The 17,889-nt window shown below is 37.9% G+C and overlaps 1 protein-coding gene across 4 annotated transcripts; it reads right to left on the bottom strand.

The window, feature by feature from the left end:
• Window positions 1–27: 27 nt before the first annotated feature.
• LOC145489150 (neo-calmodulin-like) lies at window positions 28–10,953 on the bottom strand. 4 transcript variants are annotated; one of them, XM_081468069.1, is made up of 5 exons: window positions 9,451–10,040; window positions 5,313–5,340; window positions 2,318–2,461; window positions 1,362–1,604; window positions 28–290 (listed from the first exon to the last, which is right to left on the bottom strand). In XM_081468069.1, exons 1-5 carry the CDS (start codon window positions 9,484–9,486, stop codon window positions 259–261), a joined length of 483 nt encoding a protein of 160 aa, XP_081324195.1. In that variant the 5' UTR covers window positions 9,487–10,040; the 3' UTR covers window positions 28–258. The 4 variants fall into 4 exon arrangements, with proteins under 4 accessions (XP_081324195.1, XP_081324194.1, XP_081324191.1 ...); XM_081468068.1 differs by lacking the exons at window positions 28–290; window positions 9,451–10,040 and adding an exon at window positions 10,695–10,953 and having other exon boundaries at window positions 375–1,604; XM_081468065.1 differs by lacking the exon at window positions 28–290 and having other exon boundaries at window positions 375–1,604.
• Between the last annotated feature and the right edge of the window lie 6,936 nt (window positions 10,954–17,889).

The following is a 17,889-nucleotide window of genomic DNA, read 5'->3' as shown; positions in this document are numbered from 1 at the left end:
TGATGATCTTTATTTTAAAACTCTTCCTTCAGGCTCTGAGTATTGCTCTCTGAATAAAATAAACCATTGATCCTGATAAAAAGAACCAATTATTTTCAACTTCAGCAACAATAATAAACACCGTTAACTGCTTTTGTAGCAAAAATGTAGGAATGAGTGAACAAAGGAACTTTCCAAATGCGAAATACTTCATTTGAGTCACTTCCGCCATGAACCGAGAGTGATTGATGTTGTGGACGAAATGAATCAACGTGAAGATTATACTTCCGGCTTCACCAGTTTAATAAATTCTGTCGAAAGGAAAACAAAGACCCTTATTTGAAATTGCCACCAGTAAATTGGATATTGATTCAACCTAACTTAGTTCTCTTATTTATCTTTTAAATAACTGTTATATCATAAAATTGCAAACTTTTTCCCTATTAAGGTGTTATTATCGTCTTGTCGCGGTAGCTCGTATTGGTTCACAGAGTTTTATCAATGGCAGTAAACCTAGAGTTTACTGATTATTTTGTGGGTGTTTCTTTCCACGTTACTTCGTTGTATAGCAAGCATAAACCTCATCATTTGCGAATAACAGTATTGATGAAAAGGTCTGGAGATCGAGACGTGTTTTGTCAGAGATGTCTACGGAAGTATTCGTGTAGAAATCTTTAGTGATTAATCATGATTAAAATAGCTAAAAAAGAAATTTCATGTAATGACAAGTAGATATAGGGTGCTTTGATTATGCCAAAGATTCCGAAAATTTCGGTCGGAAATTCAAATAGATCGGAAAGGTCCGTTTCGGTTTCTTCGGCCGGAATATTCGGGATCACCTCTAGAGGTGGTCCACTTATTTCGGTCGGGATACTCCGACCGAAATTCGCCGTTTCATTTTTGACAAACTGGTTCTTTGCCCTAACTGGGGAATTCTGAAAAGAAATACAAAATGGTAAGAGCCATCTCTATTGATTGGCCCGGTTTAATCGGAAAATGTCGTTCCATTTTACTCGGGTATTCCCGCTGATCTCTGACTGGTCGATTTGGCATAATGGAAAGCACCCATAGACTGCTAACGGTCTGTTTTTCTCTCGAAGTCAGCCTGACAAGGAGTATGAGGTGAGACACTGGTGTGACACACTCGCCCCAACCCCTTTTCGTCCACATTACCTCTTAACATTTGTGTTTGCGAATAGCCACTCGTTTGACCCTAAGACTGAGGAAAGACTGGCTGCCAGCAGCCTTAATGACAAGCGAATCTTGCAAATGATTAATGATCTGCGCAACTGCAGACTGTACTAGCCAGCTCTAAAAAGGCTGATTTGTTGCGAGTGACTTACAAGGCTTATATTCATCAGTTTGTTCTACACCATTCTTACCTTCAAATGTGATCTTTCGTTTTCGACTTTCTTCTTGATCCTGTAATATCTCGTTGATGTCTTGTTCTGGAATACTTTCTCCCATGTGCCGCATCACATAACGAATCTCGTTAGAGAATATGTAACCTTTGTCGTCACCATCAAAAGTTCTGAATGCTTCCAGCAGTTCTTTTTCATCAAGCGTGTTGTTATTTTGATTGATCATCATGTTTACAAATTCACCAAAATCCACTACGCCGTTACCTTTGTAAAAATATACATAAAACACCATTACTGGGGTGGATACAGGATTTAGAGAGGAGGGTTCAAGACACGGACCACCGAAGGCGTTCCCGTGTAGGGGGTCCGTGTAGAGGTCCTCGGAAATGCAGGGATTTGCCATTCAGGTGCCTAGTCAGCGTAAATGCCTCATCTTTTTTATCTCGGGGGTTAAACCGAACTCCTCGAGCCTCCCTAGATCCGAACTAGATTACTCGATTGTGATTGGCTAGAACAACACCCAACAGTTTGACTGTTAGGTCGGCTAATAGCTTGCTATCAAAGCCGAGCGGTCTACCTGTGCAGTCCTTGTCCAACCCAAGGACTGATCTGTTCAACACTGAACATCTACAAACCGATTAATTGGCAATTTTTCTTCTGAGGTTTTTTTTTCGAGCACCAAGGGCCTTCTGACGATCAATAGTAGGTTTCGGTACATGTGTAGAAAATCATATTGCCAGTTTGGTAAAAGGGAGCCAGTGGGTTGCGCTAAATACGATGGAGGTCTAAAGCGAGTGCGGGAAAGGACACGAAAGAACACAACACAAAGACCCCACCCTGCCCGGGATTCGAATGCAGATCATTTGATCGGGAGTCCAACACCTGACCACTGGGTTTTACAATTAATTTTAAGACAAGTATGTAATTTATAACACATTTTAAAAGGAAAAAGGGGTCAGCATTTAATTTAACTTTACCGTCATAATCCACCTCGTTGACCATGTCTTGCAGCTCGTTTTCCGTGGGGTTTTGCCCCAGGGATCTCATTATAGCTCCTAACTCCCGGGTGGTAATATACCCGTTGCCGTCTTTGTCAAAAAACTTGAAAGCATCTCGGTATTCTAAGAAAAAGAAAATTAGTTGAACATTGGGAACAATGAGAGTAACCTTGTCAAAGGAACAACAATTATTACATGAACAATATAATTTCTGGATACGAGGAGATACTGATAAAAAACCAGGCGAGTTTGTTATCACTTCGTATCCAACAAGGGCGAATCGAATGGATGACTAAGATGCACCATGTGGACATTTCAGTTCTTTCTAAACGAATTGGTAGCATGAAAAGGCAGGAAAATTTGTGGCGCAGTGTTGACAGTGTTTAGTCGACACGTGTGGAAAGCAAGTGAAAGAGAGTTTTCTTTCGAAGTATTCCTTTCACAATCTCTTCCTACATTGTCTATTATTTAGGAAAATTGTGACATACGGGAATGGTTTACCGGAACTGGATCCCAAGGAATAGCGTTGCTGAAAGTTATACGTCTTGTGCAAGTCCAATGAAGAAAAAGTATAAATTAGCTTACTTGTTTACGTGAATGCCATCTTTATGACGACAGCTACTGATCAAGTTCATTGAAGTAAGAGAACAAGATGTGAGGTAAAAAGCTTTATTGAAGTGCTAAGTTTAATTCTATGTGGAATTTCCCAAATGAAATGTGTGGGCTTTTGGATCTTTCCGTGAATTTTTTTGCTGCTTTTCCTCTTCATTCAGTCAATTGTGTTGTCATTTATATATTGATAAGCCTTTTCAAATATTTCGTATAAACCTACGTAGTTTGATTTAATTATTGCCATTTTGCGACTTTTTTGGTTCCGCGATGGCATTGCTCATTATTTCTTTTATGTCCGCGATACAAAGATCAGGAAATCTGCTTTTTTTGATGGAACTTTCCAACGGAACTTTCGGTTTCCGCCGAATAATTTTGCACAAAAGGGCGTTTTGACTTGACGTCAACGGAGCCTTAGTAGTGTTACAAAACATTGAAATGGCGGCCATGTTGCTGTACCAAACCAATTCTGTGGGAGTTGAACTCTTTTCCTTTGCAAACACTTCCTCCCGTTCCAAAACCTTGCATGGCAGCTGGCCACATGAGTGAAAACGCTCTAAACGTTAAGCGACACTAGCCGCACTTATTCGCGAAAATCGCGATATTAAAGAACCGCGAAATGTAAATACCAATCCGAAGGCCACATATAATCGAGCTGATTACTGAGATTCAGCGAACTAATCAACTCAGAAAGCTATTAAAGCATTATCCGAGGTTATAAGAATTTCGCTCAGCGAATAATATTAAACTCCTTTTGGAACAGGGTAACCTTCAGCGTATTTTCATCCACATTTAAAATGGTCAAGTATCCAGAGCTCGAATGAACTTTTTCACACACTAGAGGCCAAAGTTATCGATAACAATTAAATCATTTTAACAGCTGTTTCGAGAAAGGTTGTCGGATGAAAGCGTGAAGCCTATACGCGACATTTTTTTTTTTTGCGTGAAGTATCAGCAAGGATACATTATATTTTCCACTTATAAGACCATTTTTCGGTAGCCTGTCTTTCACTGTTACATGACTTTTAGTTGAAAATCAGGTGGCAAAAAACTTGTACGAAATACGCTTGCCATGTACATCGTGTACAGTAGGCTCGATTTCCAGCCATATTGTGAGCCCACGTTTCTCGTTGGGAGGAGGATAAACAACCGCACTCCCAAAACGGCTGAAAATCGACCCTACGTGTACAGTGGCTATCTCCTTCTACCCATACTAACTTTCGGGGTTGTCGCGTGTACTTCCTACGCTTTTTACCGACAATCTTTCTTGAAACAGCTGTATTCGAGATCTTGATAACATGCGTTTGCTATGTATGCCAGAGTTCATGTTTTGGAGCTGAAGCCAATGCCTCTCCATCAAAGAACTTGAACTGGTCGCCGACAACTGCATGCTCTTGAAAAACTACTTAAGTTGTCGCAACTAATTTTCTTTAGTTTGTTGTCAATAACCTGCTTGGTACACTACTGTTTGTTTAATTATCCACAGCTATTTGTTGCCGGTGACTAGTAACTGTTGACAGTGGGCTTCAAAGATAACAAACTCGGTCAAATGATGTCGTTCATGGTCAGGGAATGATACGTTTAGTTTATAACACACATCGTAAATATTCCGTGTAATGGCCTCCGTGTTAGTAAAACCCTACACAAATGCCTTAGTTTAAACAGTTGTTATTTCCATCCCTGACGAGTCGCGATATTTATACTTGTTGGACTGCAAATGCGATAATAATTCTAATAGAAAAGTTCTACGTTTTCTCGTGTAAACCGGCCGAAAAACGCAGTATTTTCAATGAGAAAGTCTAGTGTAAATTAGCGTTTCTGTAAATGAGAAGTGATTAAAAAAGGTCCTGACATATTCAGAGCTTGATTGTGAAGGATTTACGTGTACCAGGAAGCAGTAGTCTGTCTCAGTTTCATCAGTTCATTTGTCTGTAATATACCGAATTGAAGTCCATGGTAACATTTGAATCAGACAGATGAATCGGAATATTAAACTGACTTATGTCACAGCAGGTTCAAACTTTTGTTATATTTTTTTTGATTTCCCCTCGCCACAGAAAATGCGCAAATTTGTTCAGAAGATTATTCAATAGTGCGGTTTTTTTTGTAGTCAATGCAATTAATCAACTAAGTCTGCTAAATGCCAGTTGACATATCTTTTGTATTCATTTTCGATATTTGCATATTCTGTTTCTACGTAGCCCTATCTTACATTACCAGATTCTTTAAACTTGAGCTTTCTCAATTCAATCGCTTTCTTCATTCGGAAGATCTTTGCGACATAGGAACAAAGGGCACACAATTTAATTAAATTACTTTAAAGCGCGCTGTTTTTGAACAAGGGAAGTTAGATGTCAAAAATTACCTTCAATCTGCTCTTCGGTGAGTTTATCCTGCAAAATAATAAAAGAAATTTAATTGGCAAGTCACCTCAAACCAAGATGTTTCTGGGAAGAAAGTAAATGGAAAAGAGATGGAACGGTCATGGAAGGAAAGTTGGATGTTTCAAAATCTTACGACGGACAAAAAATCGCTGAAAACCAGACAAATCGGTGAAAAGTAATTATTGTTCGATCGATCCAAGTCAAGATTTGAATGATTTGCATTGTCCCTTGCCAAACACCTTTCTGGATTCTGATTTCATTTTCAAGAATGTTTTCTTCCGTGAGCGACACATTAGATAAAATGGTACCTCGATATCCATTTCAGTTTACTCAGCGACCGAGAGATTCCAAGCTTTTCCCCAGAAGTGAAATACCGCTTTATATCAGCACGATAGCAATCGGTATTGCATGTACTTTTCCTTTGATCCCAGCTCACATCGAAGTAATTCAATTGAATAATAATAAGTCTTTTTCTTGCGCACTTTAAACAATCTATTTTTAGTCGATATATTTTCGCATGCGTCAGCTCAACTGGATAAGCAAATTAATGATCCACTTCGCTTCCTGGGAAAAGAAAACAAAAAAGAAACCAGCCATTAAACGTAGCCCTAAGACATTTCTGGAATCCGTTTTCAAATATGCTTCAATAATTTTTGTTGAGACGTTTTTCGAAGGGTTTTTTTTTTTTCACTCGGATGCTGAGATCTGAAATATAATTTCTATTTACAAAGTCGATCTGAACTGAACCTGAACGTTTTCAACTACACAAAAAAGACTAAACTATAGCTCTCTTTAGTTTGCGTTAACGGACTTTAAGAAATTCAACTTTCCATATACTTTCCATGTGTCGTAGATTGAACAAATACTCGGCTAGCATTTCTCTTTTTTCTTTATGTTGTAATTATTCAACATTTACAGTCTGTATCAAAAGCGAAGCTACGGTGAATCTCCGGTCGTAGATCAGAATAAGTGTGTAAAATCTAGTTCTAGACGTCAGCAAGCATAAAGTGTACGTCAGTTCAATCTTCTGTACAACAAATTGTAAAACGAAAGTTTTAGCAAAATGGGCTCAGAAAGTTATCCCTGTATTATCAACTTCCCCTTGTCTTTCCTGAACGGCAACAGGGGGCGGCGGAATTGGAACGTCAAAATTTTGTTTGGTCATTGAAAAAGGAAAACGAGAAAGATCTAAGAATGAATGTTGGCAAATATTAAAAACTCCTGCTTCGGTACGTACGATTGCACCTGCTGAAAACGATATAAAAGGTACAAGCTTTCAGGAAGGCTTTTTTTGCGGAACATCTATCAGTGTATGATATTTAATTAATTATTCAGTAGACTAGAGGAAGATCTCGAAGGGCTCCAGCTGAAGTTAAATGTCAGATACTGCGATGTCATTTTGCATAACAAGCTGCAAAATATTGTTTTCTGATGTTATGAGTAACACGACATTCAAGTCACCGTATTTACCGAGTTTGAGTACTTTATCCCAGCAGGTGTTTAGACCAAAACTAGATCAAACCAAAGAAGATTCATTCTACAAAACAGTGACAGCGAACTTGGAATTCATTTTACACACGGCTTCTTTGATAACATCTCTTTAGAAAAGCGTTCTATGGTTCTTATGTTATACCAAAATTTATAATCAATGGCAGTGGGCGCAAAAAGTAATTTGCCACGTTTCAAGGAAGAGCCGACCGAAATTTAATGAAATTAAAGTTTGTGAAGAACGAACGAAAACATCAGTATCGGTTTTGACCTGTACTGAGAACTAAGTGATAATTGTTTTTTTCCCTCGGTTCCTCTACGATGAATTATGGAAAACATCTTTTTGGTACACACATGTATGCGAAACGCGAGTAAGGCATCGGCTAGACAAATCTTTATTTTGCTTCATACAAACAGGGCCGCAGCCAGAAACAAATTATGATTGAGGCAAAGTCCATGGTTAAATTCTTTTCCTAGGTGTTTACCAATGCTTTACTTTCACCCTTCAACGAAAAACCAACAAAAATGGTTGAAGCAAGTGCGGCGGTTTGCCTCATACTCGGCTACGCCCCTACTAAGAGATATTGAGTTGTTTAGCAGGAAAGCGACGATGGAAACATCTCAATTTGGCTAACGGTGGTCTTGCGTTTGATTCAACACAAATCAGTTCAGTTCAACCAATGATGAAATTCAATAGTTTTCTCGTAAAGATTACTTCCCCATTCCCCCAAAACAAAGCAGCCCAATTTTCAGCGATTTCTATTTTCATCTTTATTAGATAAATATAGAAGCACAGAGCTTTTAAAATTACGGGAACTTCAAAGCAATACTTAATAACCATGCTATGCTAGTTATGTTTCCATAACACAGTTGCATTAAGCTGTCACTTTTGTATAATTATAGCTGAAGGTCATGCCTGAAGTCAGTGGTTAGTAGCCTACTAGGAAAATGTCCAAAATGCAACTACTCCAGAGGCAAGGCCGCTTGTTACTACAAAGAGGTTTTGCTCTTTTTTTTTTTTCATAAAAAATTGAGCAGTTCTTCGATACGGAAATCCTGAAAACAGTATATAGGCTTCAACTTTTTAAAGAGAGTCTTAAGAACACATGAACTTTGCATGCGAAGTCGGTTCGAATTCATGCAATTGAACGTTCTACCAAGTGAGCGCGCTATGAAAGCACTGAGAGTTTGTCAATTATTGCATGTTCTGCATTCCAGTGAATTATGTCCTATTTTGGTGGTAGTGAATATATACAAAATGTTATAAAATGATTATGCGATCTTCGAGTTTTCCGAAAATTCAGCAGTTATAACGATAAACGACAAGACCGCTACACAAAATTGCAAAAGTTTGCCCAGATTGGTATAGTCAGATAGTCAGAGTTTGTTTGGTTTGTGTACAGTTCAGCGTGGAGAAGAAGGCTTTGGTGTCCAAAGACATCACGTTCATTTTATAGTTATCCATATTGACTTAAAGAAGAAGGCTTCGTGCGAAATTCACCTAATTTACTCCTCGCGAAATAGTCCGTTTGCACAAGACGAATTAATTAGGACTCAAGGATGATTGCCAATTAGCCGTCCATTGTTGATGAAGAAGTTAATCATCAAGAACAAATAAATCTGACAGATCTAAAAATTATGTTCAAAATAATATAGTCGTGCATGTTTGTAGTTGATATTTTTGTGTGTGGCAGTCTAGTTTTAGCAACGCAATATTTAGCTGATAATTTTAAGATACGCGCCAAAGAATAAAGTGGAAAAAAGGTGAACGTAACCATGTAATGTTAGAATTTCTGGTGATGTATATTTTTTTCTTAAGGCTATTTAATTTTGCATATAAATGACAGCTTCAAAGAAATGACATTTTTGTGTGCATTTCAACATTTTGAAAATGCGACAACCTTTTTATTTCGTTTTCATATGCTCGCTATAAGTTTTCCTTTTTCATTTGTTTCATATAGGTTTTCGATCAAACTCGTCATCTAGTTTCATTTCCAAGCGATTTGAAATTCAAATTTGGAAAATCTTTCGCTAGTTGATCTAGAATTCTCAGTTGCGCTCTTTCATGTTCTGATCTTCCTGTTGTAGCAGACACGAACTCAACTAACCGTTAAAAAGCTCTTTGCTGTCGCAAAACTGATTCACCCACTCAAGTGTTCCTGTTTTGACACTGACAGCTTAAAAATTCAATCACAAATGCAATAACCATAATCGTTATTTCTTATTGAATTTTTTTGAATATAAAAGAAGAGCCGCAGACTTCGGCGAAACTGTTCTTTTAAACGCTATTCTCCAAATTCAAAAGAAATGAAGTTTCCATGGCTTCAGGGCCTGTCGCTCGAGGCAAAACAAAGTCGAATCTTTCATGACTGATTTTTTACTGAATTTTCAGAAGGAAATTTTATGTTGGATTCTCGATAACCTAAATCTGAAATCTTCTGTTTCGTTTTTTTACAAAAAATATTTGTTCGTGAACGAAGTGCCGGCAAAAGCGAGATAGCATAAGCTAGAACAACGCACCAGTTGCAGTAACTGTAGGGCCATTTGACATTTTTCACACCACTGAGATTCTAGAAATAAAATATATATTAAGCTCTGAATGTAAATTCGAGAAATAGTAACAAGAAATACCTCAATTTTAAAACGCTGCTCAGCTTTAAACGACATCCTTCGTCTCAAATCTTGAAGCTGGGGAACCTGTGGCCGCTAAAACCTTAAGAAGAGCTCGCAAATTTTGAAGAAACCACGCATTGTCAAAGCTTGATTTAAACTGAAGGATATAATTAATTCTTGCACATCGCTGAAAGGCTATTTTCTAGCCACCGAAATGTAAACAAATAGAAATGAGTTTATTTAGAAGGGCCTTGTTACGAAATCTAAATCAACTGAATGAAAAACCAGTGCGAACACGAATTCCGCATGGTTTAATTTCTTAACCCGCCGTCTGCTTTGATCGGCATACTGAAAATAATTCGCGCGCGGAGGTAGTCAGCGATTCAATTCTCTTTCTTCGTTCAGTTGTTTGATTTTTTTTGAGACAGCTTTTTCGAGATTTATTTCCTCTATATATTCAAGTTAATGAAAGCTTTGTGACATCAAAGCTCGGATAAAATCACATTTCCGGAGAATATTTCTTTTAAGCGAAGAGCTGATGCCCGCGTATTGATATCTGGATGGACAAAGAAATCACACTATTTACCCTTCCAAAATGAACATGGCACTTCGGGCGGCATAATTACTCAATTCTATATTGCAAATTAAATATTCTGTTTTTGAAAGCAAGAATTGAAACATGGTTAATGACAAATTAGTCCCTTTTGGATTTTAATGTCGAAATGATATTTCAGGAATATATATCTAGAAATTCTCATTTCACTTGCCGGTTCGAATTTTAGTGGTAAATATTCGTTTTTCTTCTTCATTACCGTTCATTGCTAGCTAATTTCCTTAAAACGCACGGCAGAAATTTGACTGTACTCACTACAAACCAGTCTTTGATTAAATTCGTCGTTGAACATTTTTTTACCATTCTGTGGTCTAACTTGGATATTTTTTATCACACATTTAAATGAATATTCATAATATGTATATCTCGACATTTAAAACGTCTGGGAAATTGAATTTAAGTGTCACTTTCCCCATGTTCGATAAATGTCAAAAAGGTGAAAGAGGAAAGCATTATCCTTCAAAATTGATGGCGTTTTCGTATCGGGTTACGAAAAAAAAAAAAAAATCAAAATCGCCAAATGGAAGGCTGTTCATTTACTGTAATTGCTAATATTCTTTAAGTCTGCATTTTTTCTTTGGCTTGTCAGTATATTTACCGCCAACACTTTGCCTTATCGCCGAGCGAGGAAAAATTAGCTTGCACTTACCATTAGTTAATTCGAGAGGTAATCCAGGTCCTCGGCTGATTCGGTAATTTTTTCACACTATTGAATCATCAATTTTACAAGATTCTTTTAACAACAGCAGTCACGGTATACTTGCTTGTGGTGCACCATCGTAACTCGATACTTACAACCCGAACACAAAATTTATTCCTTATAAACAATAGCTTGCGATCTACCAATCGTGAAAGGGATTTTTAATTGGGTATTCCATGACGATTAAAATTTCATCATTTATTTTCCAGGTTTCATGTCAGATGATCCCGCGGCTTTAGCTAAACCAGAGTAAAGTTTATTATCAGGAAATTACATTTGATTCGTGTATTCAGAACAAAAAATATGAATTTCCCCTTGACTTTGTTTGCTATGGGGAAATTACGGCGGAAGTCAAATGGCATTCTCATTTATCAGAATAAAACTGAAGATAAATTAAAGAACGCTAAAGATTTGCCATGGATAGTCTAATAGCCTTCTTTGCAAAAATCTTTTAAAGGCATATTTAATATGGAGGAAGCGAATTAGTTTTCCCAAAGGCAACTTTTTTCCACTTCTTTATTTTTGGAATGGCAGGGGGCAATGTGATAGTCTTGACAAAAATATTATCGTTGACCTTGCCAGCAAACTGGCTCTAATGAAAAGCAGGGTAATCTATTCTGAGTTTGGAGATTTTCTAAATCACTAATGGTATTGTGAATTAGGTCAACATATTGAAAACCACAAAGCTTGTTAGGTTATCACTAAATGGTTTCATTCATTTATAATAGATTCCGCAAAGTTGAAGCATTGAAATGTTTTTCGTTTATCCCACATCTGTCGCCCCGCTAAAACCGCAAATTATTTAGGCGCTTCCCAGATGTGAACTGTGCAGTTTTAATCTTATCCAAGTTAACGAAGTGCATGGAAAGCAAACCTATTATGTTACAATACAATATCAAACCGGCAGACAACACGTTTAATCTGCTCCATTAGGTTATTTTTTAGACAGTGATTCAGCATCCGATTCATAAAAAGCTTAGGTGATTGAAATTGACACTGCCGGGAAGTTGTGCGCCGGACAAGCTGTGTCCCTGAAGAAATACAACAACAGAATTTACCTTAATTACTATTGTTCAGGCTCAGTAACGAGGAATCACTAGAGCTCCTCTATCTGGGAAAGATCCCAGATTTATTATGGATCATGTCAAAATAAAAGCAACCGAGATTGTCGATATCATAGTCCATCTAATGCGTGTGATCGTCCGAATCTCGAATTTTAGCACTGTTCAATACCACATAATATTGGAATATAGCAATTGATTAAATAAGGTCAAGATTTTAGTTAGCCACGAATATGTTCTTTAAGTTTGAAACGATTGTTTTTTCTTTTAGTTATTTACTTACACGAGAATCGAACGTGCTGTTACGCAGTGATAAACGTGGGCATATTTTTCGATGGTTTGAAATCTTGATGGACTTTCCTTGTCAAACAACCTGTACAATAGCTCTCTTGGCGGCTTTAATCACCGTTAGCTTCACCCTTATACTCTTGCAATTCTCTTCGTTAAAAAAAATATCTGATTACCGCGTAGCTTAGCAGAACCTTTATATTAACCTTAATTAAAGGCCAGTAAATTATTTACGACCCAACACAGTTGATCTGATTACTGCATAGTTTAGCAGAACCTTTGCATTAGCTTTAACTGAAGGCCAATAAATCGCTTAATACCCAACACATTTATCAAGATATATCTTAACGTTTGTTTAGCTCATGTAGCGGGAAAGGATATACCTTTAACCCAATTAACGCCCCGTCCACACTGCGTCGGAGGAATTTGAAAGCGCAGCTTTATTTCTATGGTTAGGCCTACCGTCCACACTAATCCGTCCGGCGAAAACGTTCTTCAAACCGGAAGAATTCAATTAAAAATGCAGGCTTCGCGTTTTAGTGTGGACGGAAAACATTTTGAAAACGGAGCTTTCCGAAAACGATGACGTCACGATAATCACGTGATTTCCCTGACCGAGTTCCCTCAAACACAAATTCAAACTGATCGTTGACTGTTGCGTTTTCAAATTCCTCCAGCCCCTCCGGGGCCTTAGGCGTCTAATGTTCCCCTTCTGGACTCCTTTTCTAAGTTTCCTATAACAGTTAACAGAACTGGATGTATCGAGTGATTGTGGGCGCTTTAATTGCATTCGACCAAAAATTCCAGCTTGAATATACAGAAATTTCCAGTGGCGAATGGAAGAACATTTTCTGCAATTTCAGTCGACCATATAACCATGTTTTCGAAAATTTCCCACCTAGAATTTCCGTTCCATTTGATCATGATAGTCCTCCAAGAATTTCAAAAATTTTAAGTTGAATGGTGCTCGTATGGGAAATTCAACAGTTTCGGATTTTCCGGAAACTCTCAGTTCAAAGACGTTTCTGTACCATTCGCACCGTTTCCAATCTTCCGGAAGCCTCCGTTGAATGGAAAGCACCCAAATTTTCCTACTGAAGGACTTCCGTTCCATTTTATTTTCCTCCCAAAATTCCCGAAATTTTGGCTTGAATGGTTCACATTTCGGCAATTTAACAGTTTTCGAATTTTCTGGAAACTTTCTGTCCCAGGAAATTTCCTTGCCATTTGTTCCCAGGTTGGTTAAATTGTGAGCGCTCTCCATTTGCGTGGAAAAATCGGTGAAAAATGAATTTTCCGCCAAATGGAACAGTACAAAATATCAGTAAACAAAATGAGGCGGGATGAGTGTGTACCATTTGAGAGCATTTGAAAACCTTTCAGTGAAAAGGACTGTTTCATTTCATTTCTCAGTAGCGTGGGAAAAGAGAGAAAATGGAAATGATAGAGATATTTTGCGATTATTCCAGCAAACATCAGAAAGAGGAACACCTCTAAATTAAGGTATTCTTTTTTTTCCTAAACATTTCTGGTGTTAGTGCAGGACGTTCCACTTGATTCCTCACTGTGACCGGTTTTCCATACATCTGTAGCTTGCGTATCCTGTGGTGGACCTTTGTTCAGTTAGTTCAAGCCGTGTATCACGTGCGAAAGAAGGAGTTTGTATCTTATTGGCTAACTCTTCGCTAAATCTGGGGAACCGATCTGAAAATAACGCCAAAAAAATTGAAATTGAGAATAAGTTTGAGTTTGTTTTGAATCAGTGGCGTTCACAAAAATTCACACTGTACCTGTCTATAAATATTTTGATGGCTGAAACTTGTGATAAGACGCGACGGAATCATTCGGTTTTTATCCACAATCAACTGATTTCCTTTCCTTTCGGCACAGACCTAGGCTATTTATAGTTATGTGTTTGGTCTTCTTTGCTTGTTTTGCTTTTTCTTTCTTAGCACAATTGACTCATAAAATATTGATTATTTCGGTACCCACTGTCTAGGACTTTTAATTAGCAAAAATATTACATTCGTAGATAGATTAATATGTTCTTGTTTTTCATTTTCTGGTAAAAGCAAAAACTTAAGGTCGAGCGTTGCTCATGGTTTTCTTTCCGGACTTAATGGAAAAAGATAAATAATAATGAAAAATGTTTTAATGGCATTCATATTTAGTCATTATTTTGTCAATTCACCTGCATAGAATTAATTTCGCGACTTGGGGTAACATTCAAATAAGGCCTGCTGCTACGAAAATATAATGTCTCTGCTTTATTAGAAATTTATCAATCTGCAATTTACTTTCTTCCAAGAGGAAACGTCTGTGAAGTGTTCCTCAATGTTGTAGTACTGAATTGTAATTGCCCACCGTCAAATTTCGGCTTAGCAAATCCCGGCCGCTTATGGTTGACCAGTTTGACCGAAGGGAGAGCGCATTTTAGGAGACAAAATGGCGATTTCAGATCTTTATCGACGAGATTGTCAGTCAGCATAAGAGATTTTGCGGATAGATCTGTGGATCGAGTTGCAAGTGAAAGTGGTCAGGATTATTTTTATGTTAATAAATGCCTAAACGAGCAAGTTATGACAGTTTGTTCGATCACCGGAAGATTGGTAATTTAACGGCAATAATTATATCGTCTGAAGTCTGCAATGAGGAAGTGAAAAATATCAAAGCCTTCAGGTTCGTGGAACAACCATTGATTCGTCTAGTATGAGCAGAAAAACTCGTCGAAAGCTATACGTTTTTGTATTTGCGGTGATGTATGCGTTTGTATTCTTCAAAGCTGGCATTTTGTATCGTGATAAATACAGTAAAATGAGGCAAGAAGCCGAACAGGAAACTGTTCAAGAATCGAAAGTGTTGCGCAGGAAAGAACTGCTAAGCGACTTCCATCACGAGCCGCATATCGTGCTCCAATCGGCACTAAGAGGCGAAGTCTATAACGACACATCGTTCGGGAAAACGACGCCATCATTGGAATCTCTCAAAAGGATTAAACTTTCCAATACAGATGGCTCAGACTTCTTGGTAATTTAACAAAGATTCATTCTAGAGACAGAGCCATGATATCTTGGTTTAGAAGTGGGGCCGTGACTAAACTAAACGTGAGGTACATGCCAATACACGGTTGGTTTGGCAAAAAATCTTGGGCAGATGTTGCACAGATGATCAGATTCGATATGTTATTACATTTATGAATAACGCATTTACCATGGAGAAAGCTTGTGATAACGATTTTTTTTCCTATCCTATCTTACTCGCCGCCATTATTTACTCTTAGCGTAAGAGCCAATTTATCAGATGACCCACGCAGAGAGGTAATAAGGGTTTTAAAGACTAGTGTGATCGCTCCATTGATAGCGGTGTGTTCACACGAACTGCAGGGTGCACCCTCTTTATTACGCTGCCGCAAGCAAAATACATCAAAAACTGGAACAAATATTACAAACTGCAGAGCATAAAATCGTGGCTAATGAATATTAATTCAAAATTCAAGTGCCGGTAGTATGAAAAGGAAAAAAAAATTAAGCCTTGTTCAAACGGGAAATGCTCAGCGATCAAACACGATCAAACATGTTTTGGTGAGCAACCATGTTGATATTGCTGAGTGGCCAAGCGGTATCAAACATGTTTGAACGAACAAAATGTCTTATTTTATTTGATCAAATGTTTGACATCGTTCAAATTTTATCAAACACGGTCAAACACGATTAAACACAACCCAACACGATCACACAAGGTGTCAAAACGGGAAAATGTTTGGTCAACAAACAATGTTTGGTGGTGTTTGGTGGTGTTTGGTGGTCACACATTTCCCGTTTGGACAGGCGTGTAGAATGTAGAAAAAAAGTTTGGAAACCAAAATAAAATCGACATTTATGTAATATCCTCATGATGGTATGATTTGTAAATGGTAGTAGGTACAAAAAAGTATTTGTTTTCAGTCAATATAGCCAGCGCCAATGACCAGGAATGAAACAATTGGGGAGACCGAACAAATGTAACGCCCAGAATGAACGGATTTCAACTGGACAAGCCTAACCGAGAAGTTCGCCATTTAAGAAACGCGTGGAATCCCGGTTCCGCAACCGACTGAGCTATCGTGATCAAAAACTGTTGGAGACTGGAATTGGTAAATAAATGATGTCTGGCGAAGCCAAAACAAGTGTCTCATCCATAGAACTGAAGTACCAACTTGGGCTAATACGACTGACATATGACTGCACAATAGGATTAGCATATGACAGCAAAACGTTATAATTACATCCGAGGTTCTAGGAAAAGCTTATTCACAAGAAATCTCTACCGTAACACCAGGAATCCTCATTCTGTTAGTTAAGCTACTGGTGAAATATCATCTGGTCTCTTCAAAAAACAGTATACAAACACAATGAAATCAACCCGGCGTACGCCTCCGCCGCGTTAACACAAATTCGTCGCCAAAACACTAAAACACCGTTTTTATGTAATTCAACCTTTTCATTCCCAACAGGCTGTAAAGTTAACTTTTCTCTCCAGACATATTGCTGTCACTGCTGTGTATTATTTCCACAAATTTAATGACACATGGAGACAATATTCCCGGAGCAGTTATGATTCTCTTTCTTTTCTCATCACTTTTTTGTTTCACAATATACAGATATTGTACAGGGAAGTTGCACGTTTGTCACCTACAGGTCTGAAATTCAATTTCACGGCAGCTGGGTGTGTAATTTCTTCTACAGACATGCAGATTTGTTTCGCCAAGTGCGTGTGACTTTCAAATTATACCATTTGTTGCCTTTGTCCCGAGACGGTTCATTGTTTATTTACCTAGATTTATTACTTTCTGTTTCGTAGAAAAACTACGATGTTAAACAGCTTTCTTTTGTTGCATATTATTTACCAATGCATATCTTCCGACTGAACTATGGGATTTACGGAGCTTGCTTTCCTTATCTGTTATTTCTCGCCATGAAGTATATCTTCACACTAGTATCAGCAAACCCAGCTAAAAACACGAAAAGCTATAAAGACCGCCTTTTTGTTAGTTTTGTCTCTTAGACAGTTTACTGGGCTAATTGGAAAACTTGAACAATGGACCGCAATCTGGTTGACCCTGTGGTTACAAATTTAGTGTTAAACCGAAAAACGAGGATTTGGAATAGATTTATGGACCACATAGAAGAATTAGACTGCTGTAAACACCTCAGCGATAGACGGATTCAGCAAACATGTTTACATTCTTGTTGCCACCCAATTCAAATCATGTGATGATTCATTTGGGAGGTTACAAATGTTCTGTTTGTACACACTCCCATGTAATCAGTTGTGTGATAAATTGCACAATTAGTTGTAACCTCCCAAATGAATAATCACGTTGTGTGATTGGGTGGCAACAAGGGGTTAAATAAGTTAGCCAAATCCGCCTATTGTACAAGAAAATCGCACCAGCAATCTTAAGCTAGACGATCATACTCTTATTAACGACCGTATCCGAGTTACGTCTTGGCTCCCGTTTAGAATGACTGTTAGTGGGAATTATTTTCATATCGATTCATATGGATACAAGCTAAACTCTCAAGTCATTCAAATGTAAATCAAACTCGTCTTCAAAAGATTTGAACCAGGTCCCGTTTTCAAACAGAGGTAGAAGGTTATTTGCAAATAGCCTGATCAAACTGTACCAACACCTCAGTAAAACTAAGGATAAAGTTCAACGTCTAGCTCTAAATTTCATTGAGAGAATAACTGTACTCAGAGAGACATTTTACTTTCTCAGTTTGCTACATGCATGTCAGCAGAGGAAACGGTAA

Source organism: Orbicella franksi, chromosome 6, assembly GCF_964199315.1.
Source record: "Orbicella franksi chromosome 6, jaOrbFran1.1, whole genome shotgun sequence".
In the NCBI taxonomy this organism is placed as follows: Eukaryota; Metazoa; Cnidaria; class Anthozoa; order Scleractinia; family Merulinidae; genus Orbicella; species Orbicella franksi.
Note: the sequence above shows the minus strand (reverse complement) of the source record. Positions and strands in the feature narration are given on the sequence as shown.